Source organism: Sciurus carolinensis, chromosome 19, assembly GCF_902686445.1.
Source record: "Sciurus carolinensis chromosome 19, mSciCar1.2, whole genome shotgun sequence".
Classification (NCBI taxonomy): domain Eukaryota; kingdom Metazoa; phylum Chordata; class Mammalia; order Rodentia; family Sciuridae; genus Sciurus; species Sciurus carolinensis.
This window is the reverse complement of record NC_062231.1, coordinates 25,249,420-25,276,892: the sequence shown is the minus strand read 5'-3', so window position 1 is coordinate 25,276,892 and position 27,473 is coordinate 25,249,420. Positions and strand designations below refer to the sequence as shown.

The 27,473-nt window shown below is 39.6% G+C and overlaps 1 protein-coding gene across 1 annotated transcript in view; it reads right to left on the bottom strand.

Annotated features, from left to right (window-relative positions):
* The window catches only part of Cntn3 (contactin 3), a 340,669-nt gene that overhangs the window by 24,174 nt on the left and 289,022 nt on the right, over positions 1 to 27,473 (bottom strand). Inside the window, exons 14-18 of the mRNA XM_047534744.1 lie at positions 4,957 to 5,074; positions 4,040 to 4,198; positions 3,793 to 3,942; positions 2,200 to 2,270; positions 2 to 236 (exon numbers count right to left, since the gene is read on the bottom strand). Coding sequence (XP_047390700.1) covers positions 2 to 236; positions 2,200 to 2,270; positions 3,793 to 3,942; positions 4,040 to 4,198; positions 4,957 to 5,074 — 733 coding nt within the window. The remainder of the gene's footprint in view (position 1; positions 237 to 2,199; positions 2,271 to 3,792; positions 3,943 to 4,039; positions 4,199 to 4,956; positions 5,075 to 27,473) is intronic.

Below are 27,473 nucleotides of genomic sequence, written 5' to 3'. Positions count from 1 at the left end.
CCTTCTTCTGCAGAGAACACTGTGGTCACGGGGCTAAACGGGCCTTCACCTCTATTGTTATAGACACCCACTTTGACTTCATAGGGTGAAAATGGGATGATGCTTTCGTTCCTGAAGACATATCTCGGGGTGTCAGGGGATGTCACCACTGTCTGGATCCAGTTGGTAACCCCAAGAGGGCGGAAAGCAACAACATACCCAAAACCTTCACCGTTTTGCAGCTCTTCGGGGACTGGCTGTAAAGGAAAGACACATCCTGTCACCCTTATGGCAAGGGCAAAGCAAAGTGATGAGTCCTCATCCTTAGTGTTTCCCATGGATTATCAAATAATGACCTTCACTGTATCAAGTCAGAATTATAAAAAGAAGAGAAACACGGGGCACATTTGAGCCAGCTGCGTCTGAAGAGACATACGACCCTCACTCACAGGCATCCAGGTACTGAGCTAGGCTTTTGTGAACATCTGACATCTGGGTGTCTTAGTCCACGTCTGAGTTTCTAATAACACTTTCAGTCTAACGCACCCGATGTTTTAAGTCAAATAAAAATTACCACATCCCTAGTGTTGATTTTATGGAAAGAAAGCACACCTTGATATAGTGAATAAGCACAAAGGAGCTAATAAAGTAGAGTAAATACAACTTACTAAACTCAAGGCTGTCGAAAGTCATGCCAAAAATTCTACTGGCATTCCACTGTGAGCTCATGATTGCTTATTTGTTTATCAACATCTTCAATTAGTATAGATAATTTTAGTACTAGTACCTTCTCATTTTATACATGTTAACTACAATTTCCTCCTAACTATGACATAAAGCAAAGAATGAGAGAGGACGGCCAAGAAAGACACAGAGACTCAAGCAACGCTGCCATGTGTCACATCATCAGTGGGACAGTAAGGGCTGCAGGGAGAGCTCTGGAGCACCTCAAGAGTCAGCAACCAGGACTTGACTCTCGCTTTCTGTTTACCAGTCAGGTGACATGGACAAATTGCTATCTTTATGTCTCGGTGTTTAAATATATAAATGTTCCAAGAATGAAAGAAGGAAACTTTTGCAAAAGGACAGGAACGTTGATTAGCACTGAAATATCTGCTGCCAGTGCTACCAGCAGCAGCACAGCCACAATACCGCTGTCAGCAGTGACAGCAATACTACTCGCAGCAGCAGGAAGGCCACCAATGCAACCTCGTCATGAGCAGCAGCAGCAGCAGCAGCTTATATATAGCACCACTACCAGCAGCAGCACCGCCACCAATACCAGCATCAGAACCACAACACAAGCTCCACTTCTAGCACCACCAGTAGCACCAATGCGGGCACCACGATTTCCAGGACCAGTGCCACCAGCTCTGGAACCATCAGAACCAGTAGCACAAGTTCCATCAACAGTACCAGTACCAAAACCAGGGCATGCACCACCAGCACCTCCAGCACCTCCAGCAGCAGCACCTGTGCCACCAGCTGTGTCATCAGCACCAGCAGCACCAGCACCAGAACAACCACCATCTGCACCACAGGTGCCACCATGAAGAATTGTATCCCCAGCACCATTATCAAAACCTATGCCACTAAAACCACCACCAAAAGAGCCAGTACCAACTGCACCACCACTACAACTGCACCACCACCAGCTTCCACGTCACCAGCACCATTACCATCACCACCATCACCAACCCTACCACTATGGCACCATGAGCAGCATCACCACTGTAAGCACCAAGGACAGCACCACACCTCCACCACAGTATCGCGAGCACCAGCACTGTACGAACCAGCAGCAGCATCCATCTCGTTAGCAGCAGCACCCCTGTGCCACCTCTAGCACTGCCATCACTAGAGTCCAGCACCCCCAGCAATACCTCCGTCAGCATCAGCAGCACCACCCCCATGATCGCCACCAGCACTAGTGCCACCAGCATTATTGCAAGTGCCACCGCCAGCATCAGCATCACTACTGGTACTACTGATAGCATCAGGAGCATCACTATGGCACCACTGCCAGCATCGCCAGCACTACCATTAGAACCACCACCAGTACCACTACTACCAGAACCAGCAGTGCTGCCAGCACCGGCATCACTGCAGCACCACTATGAGCCCCGCCATCAGCACCAGCCCTGCAGCACCACCGCCAGCATCAACGCCACCCGGGAGGCCAGGAGGACTGTGATGAGGGAGGCGCTGCTGGACACTTACATCCCAGGTGATCACCAGTTCAGACCGGCTTCCGCCTCCTCCACTGACTTCAGAAGGAGGCACTTCTGGAACTGTGTGGGTCAGAGAGAAAGAGATGAAACCTCTTTGCATGTAGCAATACTTATCTGAAAGCAGTCTTGCTGTTGCTTTTAACATAGTGAAAGAGCTCTCTATTTTCACATTATACATACACACCTATGTACATATTACATACATGTATATTGGCACATCTATATGTGCTTTTCTACATATGCCTTAGGTAACATCATCAACATAATTTATATTTGCATGGAATTATACAAGATCTTGGTGAGGTCGTCAAATAATTTTATTTTACATGAAATTATAAAACATCCAAAACCCCTCAAGCAGTAATAAAAACGAAACCTAATTGAGAGGTATGTTGCAACTGGTGTGAAGGCTAATAAGACATAGAAAATTGACTTGCCAGGGATGCTGGGAAACCAGTCCAGAATCAACCCTGAACTTGTGACTATTTCAAGAAGAGACAGAGTCTCAGAACAACACTGGCTTTGTGGAGGAAGGATGCAAACTGGGACCCTCCCATCCTAGTAGGAGGTATTTAAAAACCTCAGGCAGGCATCGACTTTCACACTTAGGCTGAGAACTTTCTAGTTAGTAACCGCAATGACACAGCTAGCATATAAATTCTTTGAAGGTAGGTCTTTGTCATGCCCATCGCTGTATCTGCAACATCTGCAAAGTGCTGAGCACACAGTAGACACTCCCTGAATACGTGCTGTGTGAACAAATGAGCAGGCTGCAGGCAGGCCTGGGCCCTGTCTCCTGTCACCGGCCACGCACATCATATGCATGGTCCTGATCAAACTGCATCACTAAGACGCTGAAACATAGCCTCTGACGCTCATCTTGACTTAGTTAATTCCTACAGTGACATGCTTGCCGTTTCAAATATCATATCAGTTAATATTAATTAATATGCAGATTATGAAAAGGGAAGTTTGGGCCCCATCAGCTGCTTCAATAATGTGATGCTGGCTATACATTCCAATCCTAAGTCTTAAAATCAAGATAATTTTAGGATCATAAAGCAGTTTATATTAATAATTGCCTTGCATGGAAATTAATTACAATAATTCTTTCTTAATTGAACAGTTGAGAGGCCAAAATATACTATCTGTCAATTGTTTAAGCTTGTTCTTGTTCATTGAGCTTGGTGACAGAATGAGATTTCCTAGCAGCAAAAATTCCAAATACCATTGTTTTGCCAATTTGTCAATGCTTGTTATAAAGGAAAACAGCTCTTCCCTGCTAACAGGGTAACGATGTCAGATGGTAATTATAACCGTAAGTGACATAAACATATTCACTCAACATGCACTAATGATGGTTTAAGAGGGGCTGAACTCTTGGAAATGTCACACTACCTCAGAGTCACTTACATGCATTTCTTTCGACAAAAACCATATGGCAAATTTCATTAGAAGATCAGATAATTGTGACACTGGGTTACAGATGCAGATTCCCCCACTGGCCTGGAGACCAAGGGAACTAGAAATGCATACCCAGGGGGATCTATTCACCCGTTACTCAGAAAACAGAAACACTAACCTGCCTCTTCAGTTCTTACTTTTTCTGAGGGTAAACTGGGTTCTCCACCTCCGATTTTGTTACTGGCTACAACCCGAAATTCGTATTCCACCCAGGGGTTTAACTCCACAACAGTAGCTGTGTGTGTATTTCCATCGATGATCTCAGGCACTACAAAGGAACGGTTTTGAGAGGTCAGGGTCTACAGTGCCCGGCCAGGACCTGAAATCCATTCCTAAGCAGGAGAGGTGGCTGTCCCTCCTCTTACCTGTTGTCACAGTTTGCCAACCCACAGAGAAAGGTGTCCTGGCCTGGATAGCATAGGAGATAACTGGGCTGTGATTGTCCATGCCTTCTTTCCAAGAGAGCTGGGCTGTGGTGTCAGTGATTTCTTCTACCTTCACACTTCCTGGTGGTCCAGGTGAACCTAAGGAAGGTGAGTATGCACACCACTGTCATCCCCTTCCGCCAAAGTGAAGAGTACGTCCCGTGACCACTTCGGGGCCCCCATGTGGTCCAGTTTAGACAGCACTTGGTGATAAAGGCCAAGCGCCTAGTAATGACAGCCCTCTCCCATATTTCCACTGTCAGATCTTAACTCTGGATGGGTGTTGTGATCCCCAAACCACACTCCATCATGACTGCATGGAGAACCCCTGTTCCTTCCAAATTTCGTGCCCTGGCTTTGGGTGGGATGACCTTCCCTTATACCTACTGTGCACCTCGTACTTCTCAATTCCTTATCTGATTCATGTTTTAGTTCATGATTCACTCTGGTCACTTTTCAGTCCAGCAGCAAATCAGTACTCTGGACAGTAGCTCAGGTTGGCAAATTTTCTCAGGCATCCTGAATACATAACCCTGGTCTTTAGAAGGACACACACACACACACGCACACACAGGATACTCTCTCTCCTGTTTAATACATATGCTGAATGCATGGCATGCTGAAGAACATGTCAGTTTGGCAGACATTTTGCAGTCCCTGTCACCATGAGGGCAGAGTCAAGAATCCTGTTTCTCTGAATCGACACTCATCTGAACTGTCCTATCTGCTGGCAGGAGGAGGACCGGAATCAATACTGCAATCTGCATGCTCACATGCCCTCTCATCATGGCTCTTCCTCCAGTAAGAGACGGTGAGGTAAGATGTGAGGGCAGGGGACCCGGGAGGCCTCCCGTTACCTCTCACTATGAGCTCGGCGGCAGAGGAGACACTGTCCACGCCCGTGTGCACCATGCAGACGTACTTCCCACTGTGTGTCAGCTGGATGTTTCTGATCATTAGGTCACCTGACGAACTCTGTTGGGAAAACCAGTGATAGACACACCGTTATTTTTAAAACACAAAGAATCTTGGAGACTATGGCGACAAAAATCCGTATTTAGTGTGAAACCTAAAGTGATACTAGACAGAAGATGCTATAAGGAAGGTACGGAAATAACACCAAGTTAAAAACCATACATGACTGCAGACAGATATTTCTGCAGACAAATAAATGACTAGCTTTCCCCTGGGCATTTATGGTTTCAAAAATAAATGAGGGCAGAGATTATAGTCTCAGAGTCTATTTACTTCCACCAGGGTGACACTTCTTTTTATATCCACTGCTCAGCACTAGCTCAACTCTTTTCTCTGGTTCCAACCCCACTGCAATTATCTGCCTGAGAAGAAGCGGAAAGCATTTAGGTATCTAGTGGGAGATAAATGCAGCGCGACACAGGGATTACCACAGTTGAACACTGTTCTGAACACACTGGAGCTTAAAAAGACTAATGCCATTTAATTCCTTAGCTGCAGAACTTTAGGAACAGCCAGTATGAACCCCCTCAATAAGAAGAAATGAAAACATTTTAAACCTTAAAAATATCAGCTATCCATGAAGACATTTGTTGGCATCCCCCAGCACCAATTAACGGAGCAAATATATTTCTAAATGCTCAATTTTAAACGATCTTCATTTAAAGAGAATATAAAATCATGTTCATAAAATGACTAACTGCAGGTCGGTTTCATTCATTAGTAAAAATGTGGATTGAAATAAAATAATTTGGAGAGCAAAGCCCTTTGAAAAGGATCAGCAGTTGATGCCTGACCTGGTACAGGCACAGCAGCGTTTACCTTGTTAATTAAAAGCATAGCTTTACTCTTGGGTTTTCCTAGAATTTGCTAGAAGGGGGATCTGTTATCCTATTTTTAGGTAATTTCCTAAAACCACCTACAGGGTACTTCCTTCCATATCCCTCCCCACCCTGAAGATTCTTAATGGGCCGCAGATTCTCTGTTGGTTGGATCATATGGCTTTGGACAGAACTTCGTGAGCACTGGGAGAGACCAGATGTGAGCTGATTGATGGCCACAATTAAAAGATAATCCGGATACTGTGAAGTTTGCACATTTTACTTTCCACAAGCTGAACTTTCTTCTTTCCCTCCCTCCCTCTCTTTCTCCTCAGGGTTATTTAGAAATTTATCCCCAGGACGAAACCCTCAATGCTTGCTGACCTTTAAAACTCTTCAGGTTTTATGAGTTCCATATACTCACAAGAGGGAGATTATCATTTCTATAGAAATCTTTAATTTTCAGTAAAAAACGGTTAACATTAAATGTTGCCAAGACATCGGGGTAAGGCTGTTATTCTCCCAACCTTTATTTGCTTATTTTGAAAACAGTTGGGCAAAAGAGAATTTTAATAGGACTTTCCTGTGTCTTTGGTATCTGGATATACCATTTCAGCACACTGCTGGTCTTGTCTCTTGATGGAGTAGTGGAGTATTTGATATCAGAATTGTGGCTTCTACTGACTTCAGGTATGAGTGAAGAGACAGAAATGAATTAGTTGGGTCACAGAAATCCAACTATCTTTCCTAAAGAAATGTAGGTTTACATTCCAAGGAAACACCATTTTTAATTATATGAATATACCACAGTGGATCTCACCATCATATACATTCACAAGAAATTAATTAAAAAAAATAAAGTAATTATGGGTAAACAACAGAAAGATAAATAGAGAGAGGGTGTAGGGGTGGGGAAAGAAGGGGAGGGAGAGGTACTGGCATCTGAATTAGAATAAGACACATTCCATGCTTGTATAATTATATCAAAATGGATTCTACTGTAATGTATCAAAAAGGAACCAAAACCAAAATAATTTTAAACCTAAAAAACATTGCAAAAAGAAGCAAGTAACTAAAATATATAGACAATAGGAGCCATTTATTTCTTTTCTTCCTTTTTTTTTTTATCACCAAACAGGAGTTGAGCAGATGAATATGTACATGAAAGTAAAATTTAATTTTTGCCAGTTCAATAACATGTATTTATATTGTACCTTATCTAATCCTTTCCGCCCCCATCTATTGTCTTTTCATGCATCACTGTGTAGAAGATGCACCTTAACAGAAGTTTATTCGGTCCTTCTTAAGCTAGATTCACTCAAGGACCAAGCCCTGTCTGACACGTGACCTTTGTTCTCCAGGATGTAAACCCAATCCAGAGTGACAAGGAATGCACATGGGAAGCAGGTTCCATTTGCAAACTTGGAAGTTCAACTCAGGTCAAAGGGCATCATGGGGCAAGCACCATGTATGGAGAGAGGCAAAGTGATGGAGATGGGGATTTTCAAGTTCTGCTGAAGATGTGGAACCAGAACTTGTACTCATGCTGCTGGGAGTGTAAATGGGGGCAACCCCTCTGGAGAACCGTTTGGAAGTCTCCACCAAGGCAGGGTATATAAACATCATCTATCACCCGCTAATTCCACCCCTAGGAACATACTTATCCTGCAGAATTGTGTGTGTGTGTGTGTGTCTACCACAAGATATACACAGCTGAAAACCAGAAACAACTTAATGTCCATCTTAGTAAAACTGATAAATAAATTAGTGGTATAATCATTTAAGGGAATACTATTAGACCATGAAAATGAAAAAAAAACTATATACATAGATCCACATGGCTGAGTCTAAACATAAAGGATACAAACCAGAGAGAAAAGGGGACATGAGTCTAATCTCACCATCTGAGAGGTGGGGATTGTGGTTACCTTGGAAGGAGTAGGTATTCTGAATTGGAGCACCATGGGGGATTCTGGAACGAAGATCAAGTTCCATGTGTTCTTTATGTGGAAATCCACTGGGCTATTAGGTAGACACACACATGGCTTTCCACGGGGGACAAACTAAGGAATGGGACTGATGGGTCATGGACCATGCACATGACCCATGCCATTAACCACAGACTTGCAATGTGTGCATTTGGGGCAGAGAATGATCACTGCCCAAGGCCAGTTATGATTAAGTAGGGCTATGCTGCTCAGTGCTCAGCTTTCAGTGGACCACAGGCCAAAGCAGTGAAGCAACAGGACAGTGATTCTTAACTCCAATCTCCTTCTTGGAATTAAACATTTAAGAATAATAACTACAAGGCTATTAGTGTATCCCATTGTTTCTTATCAGGATGCAATTATTTTCAGACATTCCCCCCAAAAAAAAAAATTCCAAAGGAAGATTCACTTATGTCAAACCAACTCTTCTCCATCAAGTTGCCACTCTTAGAGAATACAGTTGTTCATTGGGTAGTTGTGATAAAGGGGGTGGGAGAAGACTGCCCAGGAAATTCTAAGTAAAATTTGTCAAAAGTGTAGTAAACCAGTAGGGCACCTCCAAAAGTGTTTCTCACTTTTGGATATTTATTAATATTTATTTAATATTTATTAAATATTTAATAATGAGATTGCATAATAGATATATTTAGAAACATTTTTATTCTTTAGTGTATAAAATAATTCAAATAAAGTAGGTTATAACACTAATAACCTTTCAATAAATTTTTAGGCACACTAATAATTGTCTGAGTGAAAAACAGCTTGGAGTTTCCTCTCAGTTAAATCAGTCTGTAGTGTTTTCCTAGTATTCTTCCCCTCCTCACCTTTCTTCAAACAGAATGGATCTGATCGGCAAGGCACCAGGTCAAGTTCTCACTTTCTTTTTCTTCATCCTGACTTCCTTTAAAACCTCCCTCTAAAAGCCTCCTCCCCACACCTGCCATGTAATTCCCAGTTTTCCATAAAGCAACTCATTTTTCTGTGCTGCTGACCACGGGTTTACTCAGAGACGAGATCTGGGTGGTGGACAAGGTCTGTTCCAATGACTCACACACCATCTTATGGAGCAGGATGGAAGTCCCTCAGTGACACAAATTTGAGTTCCTTCTTAAAAGCACTACCTATTAAAAAGTATTTATTAAGCAACTACTGTGCTTTAGTTGCTGGGGATACAATGGCGAGGGGAGAAAAGAATAGTCCTTATAGTCATGGAGATGACAACCTGAGAGAGGCGGTAATCCAGTGATACACAAACAATGTCAAATCACAGTGTAACTGCAGATCAAAGAACAGAAAAATCTCTATGATTTCTGGGGTTTCAGTGAACTGACAGGTGGGCCCAGACATGGTACGTAAGCAGAAGTCTAGGAAAACATACCCACATGCAAAGGCCCATAAGGCACGTGAGGACACAGTCTATGTATGTGACTCAAGAAGGGTGGGATAGCTGGGTGCAGTGACCACACCTGTAATCCCAGATGCTCAGGAGGCAGATGCAGGAGGATGACAAGGTGGAGGCCAGTCTCAGCAACTTAGTGAGGCCCTAAGGAACTTAGTAAAACCCTGTCTCAAAATATAAAAAGTGTGTGAGGGGTGCTTGGGAGCACTGCAGATGTAGCTCAGTAGTGAAGGACGACTGGGTTCAATTCCTACTACCAGGGAAAAAAAGGGTTGCTAAGTGGGTTTCAGGTAGGGAAGTCAAGGGTTCAGGTAGTCCACAAACTCTTTATCTGTCCCCAGAAAATTAAATGTTCACTGTAGCTGACGTCAAATTCATATTTACATCAAAATGAGAGTAACTTTTTTTTTTTTTTTTTGGTAATTTTGTAATTTCTAAGTTTGGCCAGAAACATTTCCCCCTTTATTTGGGGATTTAACCCAGGGCCTTACACATGCTAAACACATACTCTACCACTAAACCACCTGCCCAGGCTCCAGAATCACTTTCTTATTGAAATATTTGTTTGCCTGGTCACATACATTTCTTCTAGAAAAAAATACATATTTTCAAAACATGCTATGGGTATAAGCAGCAAATAGATTTATAAACCAAATCATCTTTGACATAAACATTAAGGGAAATGTAGCGCGTATTGAATTAAATAGAAGGGGATCTTATTAACATTTCCCCTGTATTTTCTGAGGTGATGACACTAATGAAATTTGGGATGCTATTTAAAAGCCACTCTGCACTGAAAGGAAAGCTCTCTGACGTGATAACCCAGGCTGGGAGAAAGGAAACGAGCAGCAGATCATTCCTAATGACAGGCAGGTCAAGGAACACGGTGGTGTCTGCCGTGTGCTGAGAACGGAGGTGCAGGACACACTCCAGAACCAGGGAACCTCTACAGTCTCCAGCACAGCCTCAACTTGGAGGGTAACAGATTATCAGTAAGCACTAATTCCCAGTAAGCACTCTCGATACAAATGCTGCCGCTGGACTGCCAAGAAGCACAATTTCCCAGTTTGAGAGAAGAAGAAAAGGACATTTCGAGGGCTATTCAGAAGGCAAGGTTGACTAGGCGGTCTCCTCCTCTTTATCACTTTACGCAGCCTGTGTCTGCAGAGCCACCCAAATTAATCACTGGTCCCTTCAGCAGCCTGCCTTCCAAACTCTGACACCACATGTAAATCACATCCAGGTGCCTTGAAAGCAATCGACCCACAGGTTCCTCCGGGAACCTGTTTGATGCTTTCCTCTGTGAAGGTCCCCAAAGGAATTGGCAGTGACATGACTTGCCTCTGCATTTATGACCAAGCAAATTAAACCTTGCCCCCACCAACCCTGGATGGCCGCCTCAGGGTCACCTTCCTTACATGCTCTGCTCGGCCAAGGAACAGAAAATGTAGGCGGCCACGGAAGCGTGGAAACAGAACCAAGCATGGTACACGGTGCTGATTTTTCTCACTAACAATAGCTACTGTCACTTGGTTGTCTGAACAGGTAACACTTAAGGCAGTTAAATGCCATCTGTTCATATCAGAATCTGCTCGACTCTTTTGGGCAGGGGGTGCTCTGAAGGGGCTCACTAGAAGTTGGTGATCCCAAGATGCCTCTTCCAGAGACTTCAACTCAGTGCTTTCTATACCTTGGTCACTACAGTCACATGGACAGCTTTATATGACACCTCCTAGTACCAGAAGTTCTGTTATTCACTTGATGTTTTCTGAAACTGATTAACTTTGTAAAATTGATATGGAAACTGATAGGGAAAATATATATTTTTGACCTAAATACAAGTCTGCTCACCAAAATAAGTGCTGAAATTAACAGTGAGTAGAAAATAATATAAATGGATACTGTCCAAGATAACGTACATGGGTAGCAGCTGAGTGCTGTCAAAGTCCCAGAGCCAGAGACCTTTGCTCTGCTAATTAAAAAGGGAGATTAGCATGTATTAGACACTGTTATCAACAAACTTAACACCACAGTTAGCCATTCATCTTGACTTAAACTCGGTGATTGAAAAAAAATTGAAAGTGGAAGCTTTCTATGTTCTATTATTTAGAATTGCATATCTAGTACTTGGTCTATGTTTTGAAAAACACTGTGCTATCCAGTTTGCTAGACCCTGTAGTTCTCAATGCTGGCTGTGCTATAAATTCACCTGGGGAATCTTTAAAAAATACCAGCAATGCCTAGGCCACATCCCAGGACAATAAGTCAGGATGATCTGGAGAGAGACTGTCCAGGTGACTCTAATAAGCAGTTAGGGTGAAAAATCCCATTAAACCTCCTGGGATTTGACCAAGTTCCTAGTTTTCATTCCTCTTGGAAATAGAAGGCTTGCGACGCCCTCTATGCTATCCCCCGACTCTACAATTAATAAATGATGAAATCATCATTCAGCTGGGCTGGACACTGCTGGACTCAGGCTGGCAACAGCACTCCCGCACATATGTTCATCCTGGGAGGAGGGCATGAAAACTGGTGTTTGTGAAGCAGGCAGTACGTGTCCCTTGACGTCACGTTGTTTGGTGTGCTCACTGTAATTTAGACATAGTCCCTGAAGATGTTCAACAGTGCTAAATTTCTATAGATGCATATGGAAACTCACTATTAATCAGCCTGTTTCACTCCAGATTGCTGTTGTTTGACGTGATGATTTTTGAATACTTCAAGTCAGAGAGCTTATCCTGGAGAACAAATTAACTCATGGATCAGATCCCTGTTTTTTTTTCCCTTTAGTGGATGGATAAAGTATGCAGAAGTAGACCTGTCCCATGTAGAATGGCATGGCTATACACAGAAGAAAAGGGCTGGTCAATTGATGCAAAGGATTAAAAAGCTTTTAATCCTTTATTTTCTCATGAACACATAAACAAATTCTGTTAAGTGCCTAAGGTTTACTTTTAGTACCAATTCATTTTGCTATGTAATAGCTTAGCCCCAAACTTAGAGGCTTAAATAAAAATTAACTTATTGTGTTCAGAAACAGCACAGAAGAGTGAAGGGGGCTTATCAGTGCTGCACAGCTCTCTGGTGGGACAGGTGCACCTGGGGACTGGCAAGCTTGTCCACAAGACTCACGGTGACAACTTGGTGTTGGCTGTTGGCTGGGAGTTCAGTGGGACTTATGGGCTGGGGACCCTGGCTCCTCTTGCGGTGAATCTGCACACTCTACTCTGGCTTCCTCATAGTACAGTGGCTCAATTTCAGAGCGATTGAGCTAATGGAACCAGGTAGAAGAGCATGCATTTTGGGGAGTTAGCCTCAGTAATCCAATGGCATTACTCCTGTGGTTCTTTATTGGTCAGGGAAGTCACAAAGGGCTACTGGGTTTCAACAGGAAAGAAACTGCTTTATTGTTGGGTGGAGAGGTGTTTGTCAAAATCTTGCTGTAAGAACACACTGGATAAAGCATGCTATCGCCGCCATCTTTGGAAAACGATCTGTCACACACCAGGTTCCTTCTGCAACTGTCATACAGCCAGTGCTCAGGACAGCTGACCTACAGGGACTATAGAAACAGGTTTCCATACCTTCTGCCATGGCTTTGGGTTCTCTCACATGCAGATCTGAGTGAGACAAAGTTGTGATTTGGGCATATGTACTTGCCAAGAGTCATCCTCGTGAGCTGGCCTGAACTGATTATGCCAAGAACCTAAACTAGGTTAACAAAAAAAAAGCAAAACCCTAGACTAGACACCCTTCCTTTTATGTCAGAAGCCTGTATATGGACCAGATAAAGGACTCCCAAAGGCTCAAAGAAAATAAAATCATACCCTCTACCTGGAGAGTTTCTCCCAAAGAGATCACACTGTTTTCATTACAATTGCAGTCGATTGTATTCCAGCAGTTTTCCAGGTATTTCAGAAGTATAGAATTTTCATCTCCAAGTCATATTGAAAAAGATGAAATAGGAAAGACTAGGTTTGATACTAAATGTGACTATCAATAGACTATTTTTTATGATAAAGAACATTATCTAAAATTTTAAAGACTGTATAAGAAAAATGGTTTGTAAAATGTGAATGTTTCTATAATAGTATTTTTCTTTTGTTAAAAAACAACCACTTAAAAATTCTGGTGTTGGAGTCTAAATTTTTAAATCACCCCAATTGATCTGCTTTTTCTTTACTTGCATGTCTATATTCTGATCACTTAAATGGGTATGATTAAATAACACATTATACAGAGCACAATGATTTTCTTTCTGAAATTAGAACATAAAATATAAGTCAGTTTGATTTAAAAAATGATCCAGACACTCTGACTTCTGGTGTATGGTCACCATGTAAGGAGTTTAGGAGTTGCCACTCTGTTTAACAATAGTTAAAAATCTAAACAAACTTAAAAAAAAAAGAATTCTTTTTGGTTTCAGCAAGGAAGTCTGGTCACAGGGCAGAATGTGGCCCTCAACATTGGAGACATAAAAGGGCAGATGCAGAAATCCATGTAGAGAAGCCTCCCAGGAAACCACTGCTGGGGTAGGGAAACCTGAGCTATCACTGGGGAACTGCTGGATGGTCTGAGTGGATGACTCTGGGAACCCAGCCACAGAAAGGTTCCAACAACCCCGGTGTTACCTCCAAGTCTACTAAGCCCTTGCAGTAAATACTGGAGAAAAATTCCATGTGGTTCTGGAAGGAGCAGGGAAAAGGAACATCTCAGACTCTTCTGCTTTTCCTCACAAGGTCTGCCTCAGGAGCAAGTGGCCAGTCAGAAAGTGGCCAGCGTGTCCTTACCAGACCCTAACCTACTAGAGGGAGAAAATGTCAAACTCCACCCCTCCAGTCATCCTGACCCACATTAAGAGGGGAAAAAAAAGATGGAAAAGAACCAGGGAAGTTCAAAGTCCAGGGGTGCTGGCTAACCAAAAATTGGAGCCCTAACTACAGGAGTGGACACTTCCTCTCCCACACACCCTGTCAGTCAGTCTCTTATTAAAGGCCTGTTTACCCTGGTGGCTTTTTCTGGGACATCATGTCTTTCACCAAACTTACAGGCACACAAAAAGGCAAAGAGCCAACCAAACAACAGGAAATAAGGTTTGAAGAGATAAAACAATCAGGGTTGGAATGTTGAAATGATCAGACTAGGAACTGAAAAGCAGGATTAAAATGCTAAGTACTTCAGTGGAAAAAAATAACCACATGTGAATGAGGGGGTAATGCAAGCCAAGCAATGGTGATGTCAGGAACAAACCAAAAAGAAGCAAGCACCAGACGAGATCATCAAGAACACAATGATAAATGCTGACCAGGATGAGGGGAAAAGGTGCACTCAGTCTGTTGGTGGGACTGCAAGTTAGTGCAATTACTGTGGAAAGTAGTGCAGAGAATCCTCGAAAGATTAGAAATGGACCACCATGTGACTCGGCTGTCAAGGAATGGAACCAACACTTGACCCAGCTGTCCCACTCCTTGGTATTCATCCAGAAGATCTAAAATCAGCAGTCATACAGTCATATCAAAGTTTATAGTAGCACAACTCACAATAGCCAAGTAGAATCAGCCAATGTGCCTGCCAACAGATTAATGGATAAAAAAAAAATGTGGTATATACACACAATGAAGTTTTATTTGGCCTTAAAGAAGAATGAAATTATGGCATATTCTGGTGAATGCATGGAAGCAGGGAATATCATGCTAAGTGAAATAAGCCAGATTCAGAAAGTTATAAATATTTTTTCATATATGTGAAACATAGAACAAAAAAGGGAAAAATGGTGGGGGTGGACCCCATAAAAGCAGAGGGAGGATCAGTAGAGTAGAAGATTGAAGTAGAAGAAGAAGAAGGGAGAAAATGTGGAAGAAAATCGACCAAATTATGTACATATAGTATGAATATACCACAGTGAATTCTATGTCTATGTATATCTGTAAAGCACCAATTAAAAAATAATAAATAAACAAGTAAAATAAATAAAAGGAATACCAGTAGAGTAGAGGAATGGGAATGGGGAGGCAAGAAGGGAAGGACAGAGGAAGCACTGGGGCTGAATGGAGCAAATTATATTCAGACATGCATGTTTATGTCAAAATGGACCCCATATTAAGTGCAGCTGTAATGCAGTAATGTAAATATCAAATGAAAAGAAACTCCAGAGATCAAAACACTGTAACAGAAGTGGAGAAAAACTTAATGGGCTCATTAAAGAACAGACACAGCTAAGCAGGGAACCTCTGAACCTGAGGACATGACAAGAGAACTTTAAAAACCAAATGAACTGAAAGGAAACAGAACCATTTCCAAAGACTGTGGTGCGACCACCACAGGCCTAGAGTAGGTGTAATGGAAAGAGCATGAGAAAAGTGCGGGAAGGAACAGAGAAAAAGGTCAAAGCAATAAGTACTGAGAATGCCCTCAAATAAATTTTAGACAAGGAATCACAGGAGCTTTTGTGAAAGAGTGCCCCAAGCAGGACAAACGCAAAGAGCAGAACACACCGAAAGTATAGCTGGGCATATCCCATCCCGACTTTAGAAAGCACAAATGAAGAGGTGTGAGTTATCTGAAGAGATGAGAGAGAAGCGCTCATCTTCCTAGAATCCTGCAGCCAGACAAACTATTCTTCAGAAATGAAGAAGGAGAAAAAGACTTTCTCAGGACAAACCAAAAACTGGAAGACGGGTTTCCAGGAGACCTGCCTTGCTAGAAAGGTTAGAAGTCCTCGAGAAGGAAGGAAAAATGTACATTGGTCAGAATTTGGAATGTACAAAAAGACAGAGAATGGATCAGTGGAGATAATGCAAACACTTGGTTTTCTCATCAATAATTAATTCATTAACAAATAAGATTGTGCTCAAGCTAACAGTGACCATGAATTAGATGAGGTATATCTGTGTGTGTGTGTAGGTGTGTGCATATGTGCATATTGGTGCTTACATGTGCTCATGGGCAAGTAAAATGGATGGCAATGATACAGAAAAATGAAAGAGAAAATATTTTTTTAAAAAATTATAAGGTACTTCTGTTATTAGATTTTTACAACCAGGTACTTATTATTATAAGCACTACTATGAAATGAACTTATAAATGGTCTCAAAGCACTCTGGAAATGGACTTGGATTAGTCATGTCTGTACATTGCAAACTTTAGGACTACCACTTAGAAAAAAATTAAAAATGCAGCATGATCGGTAGGGGTCCTAGTCTGTCTGGGTGTGTTTCTTAAGGTCTGGAGGATAAGAAACTCAAGGCCAGGGTGTCTGTGAGGGCTTTCAGGTTCATTGATGGTGCCTCTCTCTGTATCCTCCAATGGTAGAAGGAAGAAGGGGTCTTTTCTCAGCAGTAAAGTAATCCCATTCAGGAGGGCTCTGTTCCTGTAATCTAACCTTCTGACCTCCTAAAACCATAACTACAGGAGTTAGGGTTTTCAACATACAAGTTTCAGGGGAGAAAAGAAAATTCAATCCATTAGAAACATGTTAAGAAATAAGAAAAATGGAATCCTAAAGAATGCTCAATTAAGATCAAGAAATTGAAATAATATCTAGAAAAATAGGAAAAAAGTAAGAGGAGAAACCAACATAAAATAATGAGAAGTATGGTAGATATTAATTCAAATTTGTGAGTAATGACTTTGAACATAATAGTCTAAATGCACCTCTTAGAAGACAGATTTTCAGAGTAGCTAAAATCTAGACCCAGCTATATATCCTCTACAAGAAACATACCTTCAATATAAAGATATATAGAAATTAAAAGTAAAGGGATCATGAAAGATACGCTGGATTAACAGTAATAAAAGAATGCATGAGTAGCTGTAGTAAACTGGGTCAGAGCAGATGAGGAAAGTCATCAGGAAGACCAAGGAATGTATCAGTGCTGACCAGGGCCACCACCTAGTGATGAAAGGGTCACGGTGCAAGCAGATATAATAATCCCTACTGTGTGCATGCCTAACCAAAAAATGTAAAGTAAAACTGAGAGAACTACTGGGCAAAAGAGAGAGACCTACAGTTATATGTGGAGACTCAAATACTGCTCTGTCAGAAATGGACAGATTCAGCAGGTAGAAGTTCCAAAGGACCTGGTTGAACTAAAAAGCTGTATCAGTCAAATGTATCAATCAATATAATGGCATCTAGAGGCTGCCTAACCCAACAACAGCAGATAATAACTTCTTCTCCAGTTCAAATGTAATATTCACCAGAACAAATCATATCTGGATCCATAAAACATACCTTACCAGGGTTGAGAGCACAACAAACAGATCACATTTGCTTTGAGACTATAATGTAATTAAACTAGAAAGTAACAATGGAACAATGACTGAAAAATACCCAATTCTTGAAGTTTAAACAACACATTTCTACATAACATATGGGCCAATGAAGAAATCACAAGAGAAATTATTAAAAATATTCTGAATGAAATGCAAAAGAAAATAGAACTTATCAAAATGTGTGGAATGCAGTAAGAACAGTGCTTAGAGGGAAACTGATAGCACTGATTGCATATTTTAGAAAAGAAGAAAGATCTACGATCAATAATGTAAGCTTCCACCTCAGAAAACTAGAAAATGAAGAACAAATTAAATCCAAAGCAAGCAGAATAAAAGAAACAAACATAAGAGCAAAAACCAGTGAAATTGAAAACAGGAAGTCAGTGGAGAAAATCAACAAAACCCAAAGTTAGTTCTTTATAAAGATCAATAAAACCAAGAAGCCTCTAGCCAATCTAACTATGAAAAAAAGGGGAAATACACAAATTATTACTATAATATGTGAAGATAAGGCCAACACTAAAAACATCATGGACATTAAAGGGATAATCAAGAAATATTACAAACAATTCTCTGCCTATCAATTTGATAATCTAGATGAAATGTACCTATTCCTTGAAAAATGTGACCTGCCAAAATTCACCCAAGAAGAAGCATGCAATCTGAACAGGTCTATCAAATCAATAATTAACAATTTTACCAAACATAAAGTGTCAGGTCCAAATGGGTTAAATGATGAATTTTAACAAGCATTTAATTAAGAAAAATATAGCAATTCCCTCCAATCTCTTTCAGAAGCTCCAGACAGAATAAACACTTCTTAACACATTCTCGGAGGTCAACATTACCCTAATAACAAAACCAGATAAAGGCCTTAAAAGAAAACTATATAACACCAATATTCTTTATGTACATAGATGCAAAATTCCTTAACAAAATATTAGCAAATTGAATCAAGCAATAAATTTAAAAATTGTACACCATAACCAAGTGGACTTTGTGTCATGTATGCAAGACTGGATTACCATTTGAAAATCTATAAATAGGTAATCCATTTGATAGTAAACTGAAGAAGAAAACAACAGATGTAAACAGAAAAAGCATTTGACAAAATTTTATCACAAATTCATGATAAAAACCATCAATAAACTAGGATACAGGAGAACCTCTGCACCTTGATGCAGAGTATTCACAACAACCTACAACTTAAACCATGCTTTATGAGGAGAAGCTCCAAGTTCTAAGAACAGGAACAAAGCAAGGCTGGCTCTTCTCATTGCTCCTTTTCAACATCATACTGAAAACCCTAGCTAATAAAATAAGACAAGAAATGGAAATTTAAAAAAACAGAAAATACAAGTCTGTTTATGTGATCATCTCTGTAGAAAATCTGAAAGAATCAAAAGAAAACTAGAACTAATAAGTAATACAGGAGGTAAGGTTGATAAACAAAGTTCAATTGTTTTCCTAAATATCAGCAATGTACAAATGGAATTTGAAATGAAAACGTACTACCATTTACACCTACACCGAAAATACCGAAATACTTATGTGAAAATCTAACAAAATATGGTCAAAATCTAAGTAGAAAACTACAAGTCTGATTAAAGAAACTAAAGAACCTAATAAGCAGAGAGAGGTTCTATGTTCATGGATAGGAAAACTTGATAATTTCATGATGTCAGTACTTTCCAACTTGGTCTATAGATAAACTAAGATGCCAATCAAACTCAGAGAACTATCCTCAGGAGAGCTGGCATTCTGGTTCTAAAATTCACATGTCAAGGCAAAAATCCAGAACAACCCACTTAATACTGAAGACAAACAAAGCTGGAACATGGAGGCACCCAGCTTCAACACTGACATTAAGGCTACAGAAATCAAGAAAGTGTGGAAGTGGTGAAAAGGACAGACAAGCAAATCAATGCAACAGATTAGAAAGCCCAGAAATAACCCACCAAATTTAGTCAACTGATATTTCATAAAGGAGCAAATGAAGCACAACAGGGCAACAAAGATAGCCTCTTCGCCATATGGCATGAGAAAAACTGTTTGTTCACATGAAAACAATGAATCCAGACACAGACTCTATACTCTGCAAGAAATATAACTCACAGGAGTTGTACTCTTAAAAGTAAAATAAAAATATATAAAAGTCCTAGAGTATCATAAAAGGGAGAAACCTAGCTGACCCTGGGTATGGTAAAGGCTTTATAGACACAATACCAAAAGCTGAATCCATGAGAGAAACATCTGAGAAGCTAGGTTTCAATTCAAATGAAAAACAAACTTCTTCTCTGTGCATGATGTCATAAAATGAGAAGGCAAGTCACAGACTGGGAGAAAGTTCTTGAAAAAGACACTTCTGATGAAGTACCTTTGTGCAAAATACACAAAAAGCCTGAAAACTCAACAATAAGAAAATGAATAACACAATTGAAAAGAAGACAGAAGACCTAAACAGACATCCCACTAAATATATGCAAGTGGAAAGCAAATATAGGAACATTTGTTCAATGTCCATTCCTCATTAGGGAACTGTGAATTGAAACATCAATGAAGTACCACTGCAAGTGGTTTCAGAAAACTAACACCAAATGCTGGAGAAGACATACAGTAGCCAGAATTCTGACTCACTGATAATGGGAATGCAAAATGGAACAGCCATTTGGAAGGCACTTTGTGTATTCCTTATAAACCTATTCTTACCATAAGATCCGGCATTTGCACTTCTTCATATTTACCCAAATAAATTGAAAACATATGTCCACATAAGCCAAGGGCCTAGTACTGGGAACTGAAATGGAGAAAACTATGTTATATACATTTATGAATATGTCAAATGAATCTCACTATTTTGCATCACTATAATACATTAAAGAATGAAAATAAATTTAAAAAAAAACTACACATGGATGTTTATAGCTGCTTTATTCAGATTTGCCAAAACTCAGAAGCAATGAAGATTTTCTTCAGCAGATGAGTGGATAAATAACTGGGGTACCCAGAGAATGGAAAATTATTTTGTGTTAAAAAGGAAAGAGCTGGCAAACCATGAAGGACAAGACATGGAGGAATCTTAAATGCCTATAAGTAAGTGAAGGAAGCCAACCTGAATAGACTAGGTACTAACTACATGATTCCAACTGCATGACCTGGTTGCCAGGGGTTAGGGGGATAATGCCCAGTATATATTGGGAACTGTTGCGTATATGCAAGATTTCCTACTGTGCTCCAAAAAGAATGCAGTCCAATGCACATCTGAAACAGATGAGATGAAAGTCTGATCTACATAAATGTCAATTTCTTTACTTTGTCTTTAGCAAAAACAAAAACACACCAAAAAATTAAAAGAAAAAAAAAACAAGAAACAAAATAAATTCCTGTGTAGCTAACGGTTGTTTTAATGCAATAGGCATATTGTTTCTGCAATTTTTTTTTTTTTTTGTAGTGCTGGGGATTGAACCCAGGGCCTTGTTCAGCAAGCACTCTACCAACTGAGCTATACCCCAGCCTCTGTTTCTGCAAATTTTGAAAGTAATTCTCTACTTAGAGATTTTAAAAAATCAAACACCTTCTAAGTAATCAGGCAGTTGTGTGTGTGTGTGTTTGTATGAGTGTGTGTTTGTATCTCTGTGTGCAAGCATGCATGTACATGAATGCACCTATGTGAATTTCTCTCAGTAGGGAAAAAAAAAGTTGTTTTTTCTCCCTTCTGTCCAAAGTAGTAATCCTGCATTTCACCAGCGGTGGTATTAACTATAGTATTTGGAGGACTCAGTTATAATGCTAAATACTCCCTTAGTATCCAAATTACTAATAAGCAACTGGAGAGATAGATGTTTGATCTCTGAGAAATGAGAACTTGGCAATAAGAAGACATTGTTTTCCAACCATCTGTCTGCTAAAACTTTAAAAAGAAACTGAAGGAAAAAGGCCTGTGCAGAAAGGAACATGGAGGAGACGCCACTGGTGGGAGCAGAAACTGCTGACGGTTTTCTGGAGAGCAAGTCAAAAGCAGTCCGACTATCACAGCAACAGGAGCTGACCTACACTGTTCCCAGAACCTTCTACATACCTTTGGATAAAACGGTATCATCTCCACAGTCTCACAGATAAGAAATCTGAGGTCAAGAGAACTGATGATCAATAACGTTACAGGAGAATGAAATAGCTTCCAAAAGCCGGCTCTCCACTTCAGTCTTTAGCAATGAGTGTATTCGCGTGTAACTTCAATCTGGCCCAGCGATTCTCTACCTGGGCAGACACCCCCAGAAGCCCAGAACCATCTATGAGGGTCAGTAACCTTCTTTCTAATAATCTTAACTATTTTATCCTCATTTCTTATTCTAAACATTCTCAGAATGATTTAAACTGAGATAAGATTGGTTCATTTACTTAAACTGAGACCAGATTTAAAACACAGACAAATCTGAGAAAAATTGAAACCTTATACCTGTTTTGTTTAATCTAAGAATCTTGAAATTTTAATGCTTCTTTCCCTGTTTCTCATTAGTCACTTATTCATATTAAAAAAGTACTGCCGCTTATTTAGGCTTCACGAACTTCTTGTGCAAATGATATTTTCTCTTTTGAGGAAATTTTTGTCCTTCCTATAATACTTTCTGAAAGGTAGTTGTTGATACAGAAACAATCTATTATTTAGCATAGTTACTTTGTACTGAACATAGTAGTTGACAGAACTTTGATTAGTGTTTTAAATGTTAGGATTGATAGTATTGGGTATTAAGTAGCCCTAATATCATTATATCCTCAAATAATTATAATTTTGCTTCCTTATTTCAAACGTTACCTTTTATTCATGTTTATGTCTTACTAAATTGGCCTGGACATCTCCAAATGGCTTTATTCATGATGTTTGTGAAAATCCCTGTTTTATTATTAAGTAAAAGTATTTCTAATATTTTCCTTTAAAGTTAATTTTTCGATAGAAAGGAATAATCTTCTTATACCTATGAATACTTATTTAATATGAACCTAAATGTCAGTAATTGCTTATTTAATTTTACTGAGTGGTAAGAAAATCATGAACTATGTTATTAGATATATTGATACAGACGCATGTATATTTCCTGGGACATCCAGTAGCTTATGAAGGGCTATTCCTTTAATATAATGTAGAGTCTGAACTGGTAAAATTTCACTTAGATTTTCATACTATAATCATGAAATTTTTTGTATTTCCTAATTTATTTACTATCTTCCCAGGATTTGTCCTTAAGGATAAGCTAGCCTTACACATTAAATGGAAAACATTTAACTTTAAAATTTTATGTTGTCAAAAAATTACATAAACCAAACACTGTCAGTTTCTTTAAAAGTTAAAAAAAGAATCAGTAAAATTATCAAGCTCTAGTGAATACATAATTTTAATTTTTTAAAAAAAATTATATTTTGATAATTTATATTTTTCCAGAATTCTCCAACTAATTGGATTTTCACATGTAAGACTTAAACAGAGAATCCTCTGGTTTTATGTTTCTTTCTTGTGTGTTATATTCTCTTTCTTACACCTAACTTTACTATTTTTCTTTTTCTCTTTGATATTTCCATGATATTATCTTGTGTTTTTTGAGATCATGTCAATTCTACCTCCTCTCCATACAATTGTTTTGTTATTTCTGCTACTTAAATTTTACAAAGGTGTAAAAAAAAATGAAAATGAATGTGCATCCTTTGGAAGGATCATTCATGTGTTATCTGTTACTTCAAATTAAAGGTAGCGTCAAATTGCCTTTTTATAATATGGGGTCAATTCATCTTCTGGGGTTTGAAAGTTAAGCTCTCGAAGTCTATACAAGATTATTGTTTCTCATTATTTCTTTCCCTTTGATCTGATATATTTCAATGGTATATTATTTGCAGCATTGTGGTTTCTGGTTATTATAACTTCATGGTATGAAGAAAACTTTCCAAAATGTATTTATTCTTGTTTTGCCCTTAAGGATTGTCATGCATTATTCTTTGCTTGAAATTAGCATTTGTTTCTCTCTTTTGTTGCATTTGCCTGATAAATATTTGCACATCTCTTCATTTACATCCTTCCCTTGATAGTCTTATTTTTATTGTAACTCTGCTGTTTTTATGGGTCTTAGTACAATATGTTACACAGTGCTTGGTTTGTCTATTGCTTATCTTCTTGTAAATTCAAATTTATTTTACAGGGTTTCCACTGGGGGTGGATATGGACCATTCATCTTAATAAATACTATTCTTGAGAAACATAGCCCTGGGAGACCAACTGCACTCCAAGCAGGGGCTGAGCCTCTGCACGTGTGGTTGAGAAAATGACGAGTTAGGGAACTAAGCATCGTTTGTTTTTGCATTTGCTTTTTCTTACTGGAATTAGGGAACCCTGATTTTCCCCCACTAACAGCAGTGTGGGAGGTGTTGTGCTTTGTGGAAGTGTATTTAAGGTAAATAGTAACAGCATCTTTGGTGAATCCAATTTTATGGGCTGATTGCTGGGAACATTCTTTTAATGATCTTTCTAAGTCAGCCAACAGCTTTAATGTGGACAAGAAATAAAATTTACAATACTACTCAGGGACATGTTTAAAAATTCAAAGTGTCACAAAAGTGCCACAGATCCATATTTAAAATCCACAAACGAACTTGTACTTGGTTTTGTATTGTAAAGGAGAATAGCCATTTTCAAAATTTTATTTCTCACATCCAAAGAGTTCAAGATAAAGTGAGCACATTGTATCATCACACACAATTTATCATTTTCAAAGATATTCCTCTCTACCACTGAGAACTGGAAAATACTTCAAGCATCAAACTCATGAGTAGCTGCTATAACTGGAGTGAGACTGTGCCCTGTGGAAATCGATCATATTGAAGTGAGCCAGTTAAATGAATGGCGGATTGCTTGTCACTGCTAAAATTTTACCACTTCCAGTGATTTCTATCCACATGCATTCTAATTCACCACAGATCCAATCCCACAAATGTTAGAAAAACTGCATAGCTTGGCTTTTGACATTCTTCATTGCTAAAGCACCTATGCAGTCCAAGAATTTTCAGAGCATCTACGGTAAACTCCTGGTGTGTCTGGGTTTGAGTCCTTCCATCCATGGTGAGCTCCTAGCACAAAATGAATCTTATATCCAAAATTTAGCTGATTAAGTACATCAAAAATTTGTTCAAATATGCCTAAACTCAGACTTAAATTGCATGGACCCCTCTAGATACCAGCCAACGATGCTCTTTTGTCTCTCTTGAACCTCGGACAATTACTTCCCTTTTCCCACCTGTGGAAAATAAGCTGTATGTAAAGTAGGAAAAGAAAGATGTTACACAGGTATAAATAATGGGATCTCTTTTTCTCTCCCTCATCCCATGCAGACTGAATGCATGCAATGGCTAGTTAAACATGGGATACTACCCTATCTGTGCTGCTTGACCTGTGCCTCTTCTTCTACTGTGCATATGACAAATTGCACATGTGCTAATATACACATTCTCTGCATACACACAATGCTATGCAGACATAGGCAAGAAGGACAGAAAGCTTCATTTCAGAGAGAGTGTATACTGGATCTCAGGAAGGAGAGGACAAGGCAAATACAAACACTGATATGAAAAGAGATCAGATAAGGAACTCGGGAGACACACTCAACCACTGGCATCTTTGAGTAAGCAGTGCACCCTAGAACTCTGGTGCTGCTGAACACAAATCCCACTTCTTGAATCACCCACAGAATACCTTCAAAGACACGATTGGCACACAGTGGGCTTAAGTGGAAGCCTGTGGCTGCTGACTTAATCATATGGCTTCAACATGCCCCATGGGCATAGGCTGAAGCATTTCTTTTGACCTAGACTTCTCCTTTGTGCCAATTTGCTTTAGACACTTGGTTTAATAAGCTTTTCTGAATATATAATTCTGACCTTGCAGGACTAGTATTATGACTAGTATTGTCAAACTCTTAGCACAAAGCACAAGTCCGACTAATACATCTGGTCTAAATTATTGAAGCTTTCTGTATTTATGAATCTTTTCCTAAAAGATATGTGCTTTCAAAAATGAATAAGTACGTAATGAATACCTAGTATAATCACAAAGACAACTGGCTGAATTGGTTCAGAGTGGGAGATTTTGTATAACCTAAACCACCCCTCCATTTCAAAAACTTGACTCTTGCTATCCATCTGACTGGACAACTTCTCCACTCACCAACTTCTTTGATCTCATTTTGCTGTTTTGGAGAACAAGGAATATATCTATGAACATACTGGAAAAATAAAGGCAAACAGACCATCTAGGTATTAATGTGCATACTGCAATGAATACAGAATCAGAGGACAAGAGCTGTTATATAATTCCCTTCTCATGCAACAGAAAACAGATTTACTTAATTGCTTGTGCTTAAGGGCAATGTCATCTTGCATGGCTTACTGTTTTATACTTATGGGAGAATATTAAGTCACTAATGGCACAAGTCTATAAAAAAATTCATAGGCCATGAACTAGTATGTTAGGGAAGAAACAGAATTGGCAAGTGATGGCATTAATTTATGAAATTCCACGTTTCAGACACTTGACTCTTTACAGAGATGACTTTATGCCTTCTGCAAAGCCCATCAGTGCCATGTAAATCAGGAGAGTTAAATTACATTACCAACTCCGTTCTTCTTAACTACAAGTTCCTCTTCTAGAGAGCAACTATCGAGTTCAGCCTTTGAATGTTTCTTTGTGGCTGTGTGGTGCATGTTACAGACAAGCTGCTTTGAATTTTCAGTCTTGCAATACACATTTGTTCAGCATTAAATAAGACAGTACAGTATTGGATGGAATATTACCAACAGCTTACACCAAATGATAAATCTCAAACAATCATCTACATTATGGCAAAGGTAATTAATATTTCAAAATGAATTTTTAAAAAAAAAAATAGTTATAGATGGATACAATACCTTTATTTAATTGTTTATTTTTACGCAGTGCTGAGGATCAAACCCAGGGCCTCACATGTGTCAGGCAAGTGCTCCACCACTGAGCCATACCCCTAGCCCCTCAAACTGAATTCTTGATTTAATAATTAAGTTGGGAGAACAGATAGGCTAGAGAGGAAGCCTTTTCACACTGGGTAAAGGCTCTTCAGGGAAGTGATGTGAGCTGTTTACCCATCCCACGCTTTTCATCCAAGAACAAGAAATTGCAAAAGGCTATGGCATAGTGAGTCAGCTGAGAATATTGGTACAAGCCTTTTCCTGTTGTGATAAAAGAAACCTGTCACAATTTTAAAACGTGGAAGGCATTTAGACTAATAGTAAAAGAGGCCAAGGGACTATACAAATTAATAATGTTCTGCAAAGTTTTGATTCACTGAGAACAATTAGAAAACTAGTATTTCTAAAATTAAATAAAGCAAAAATAGAAAACAGAAATGATACTGAAATTGAACTTAATTCTAGTTAGGTGTCTAACATCTCAGTTTTCCATTTTCTTTTGTAGTTTTTCTTTTTCATGCTAATTTCCTGGGACTGCCTTAGCAAAATCCCAAAGTGGATGGCTTCAGGCAACAGATGGGTGATGTCTCATGGTCCTGGCAGCCAGAAGTCTGAAATCTGGGTGCTGGCGTGGCCCTGCTCCTTTCAGAACCTCTAGGTCTGGATCCCTTCTTGCCTGTTCTGGCTTCTGGAACCCCAAGTACTTCTCAGGCTACGTAGCATAACTACAATTCTGACTCCATCATCTCATGACCTTTTTGCTCCCGTGTATCTGTACCCCTCTGTGCCTCTGTGTCCACACAGCCTTCTTTTTATAAGGAGACCAGTTACATTGGATGAGGGCCCAGCCTACTCAGGATGACCTCAGATTGATTTTACTGAATTATTTCTGCAAAAATCCCTGATCTCCAAATAAGGTCATATTCTGAGGCAATGGGCAT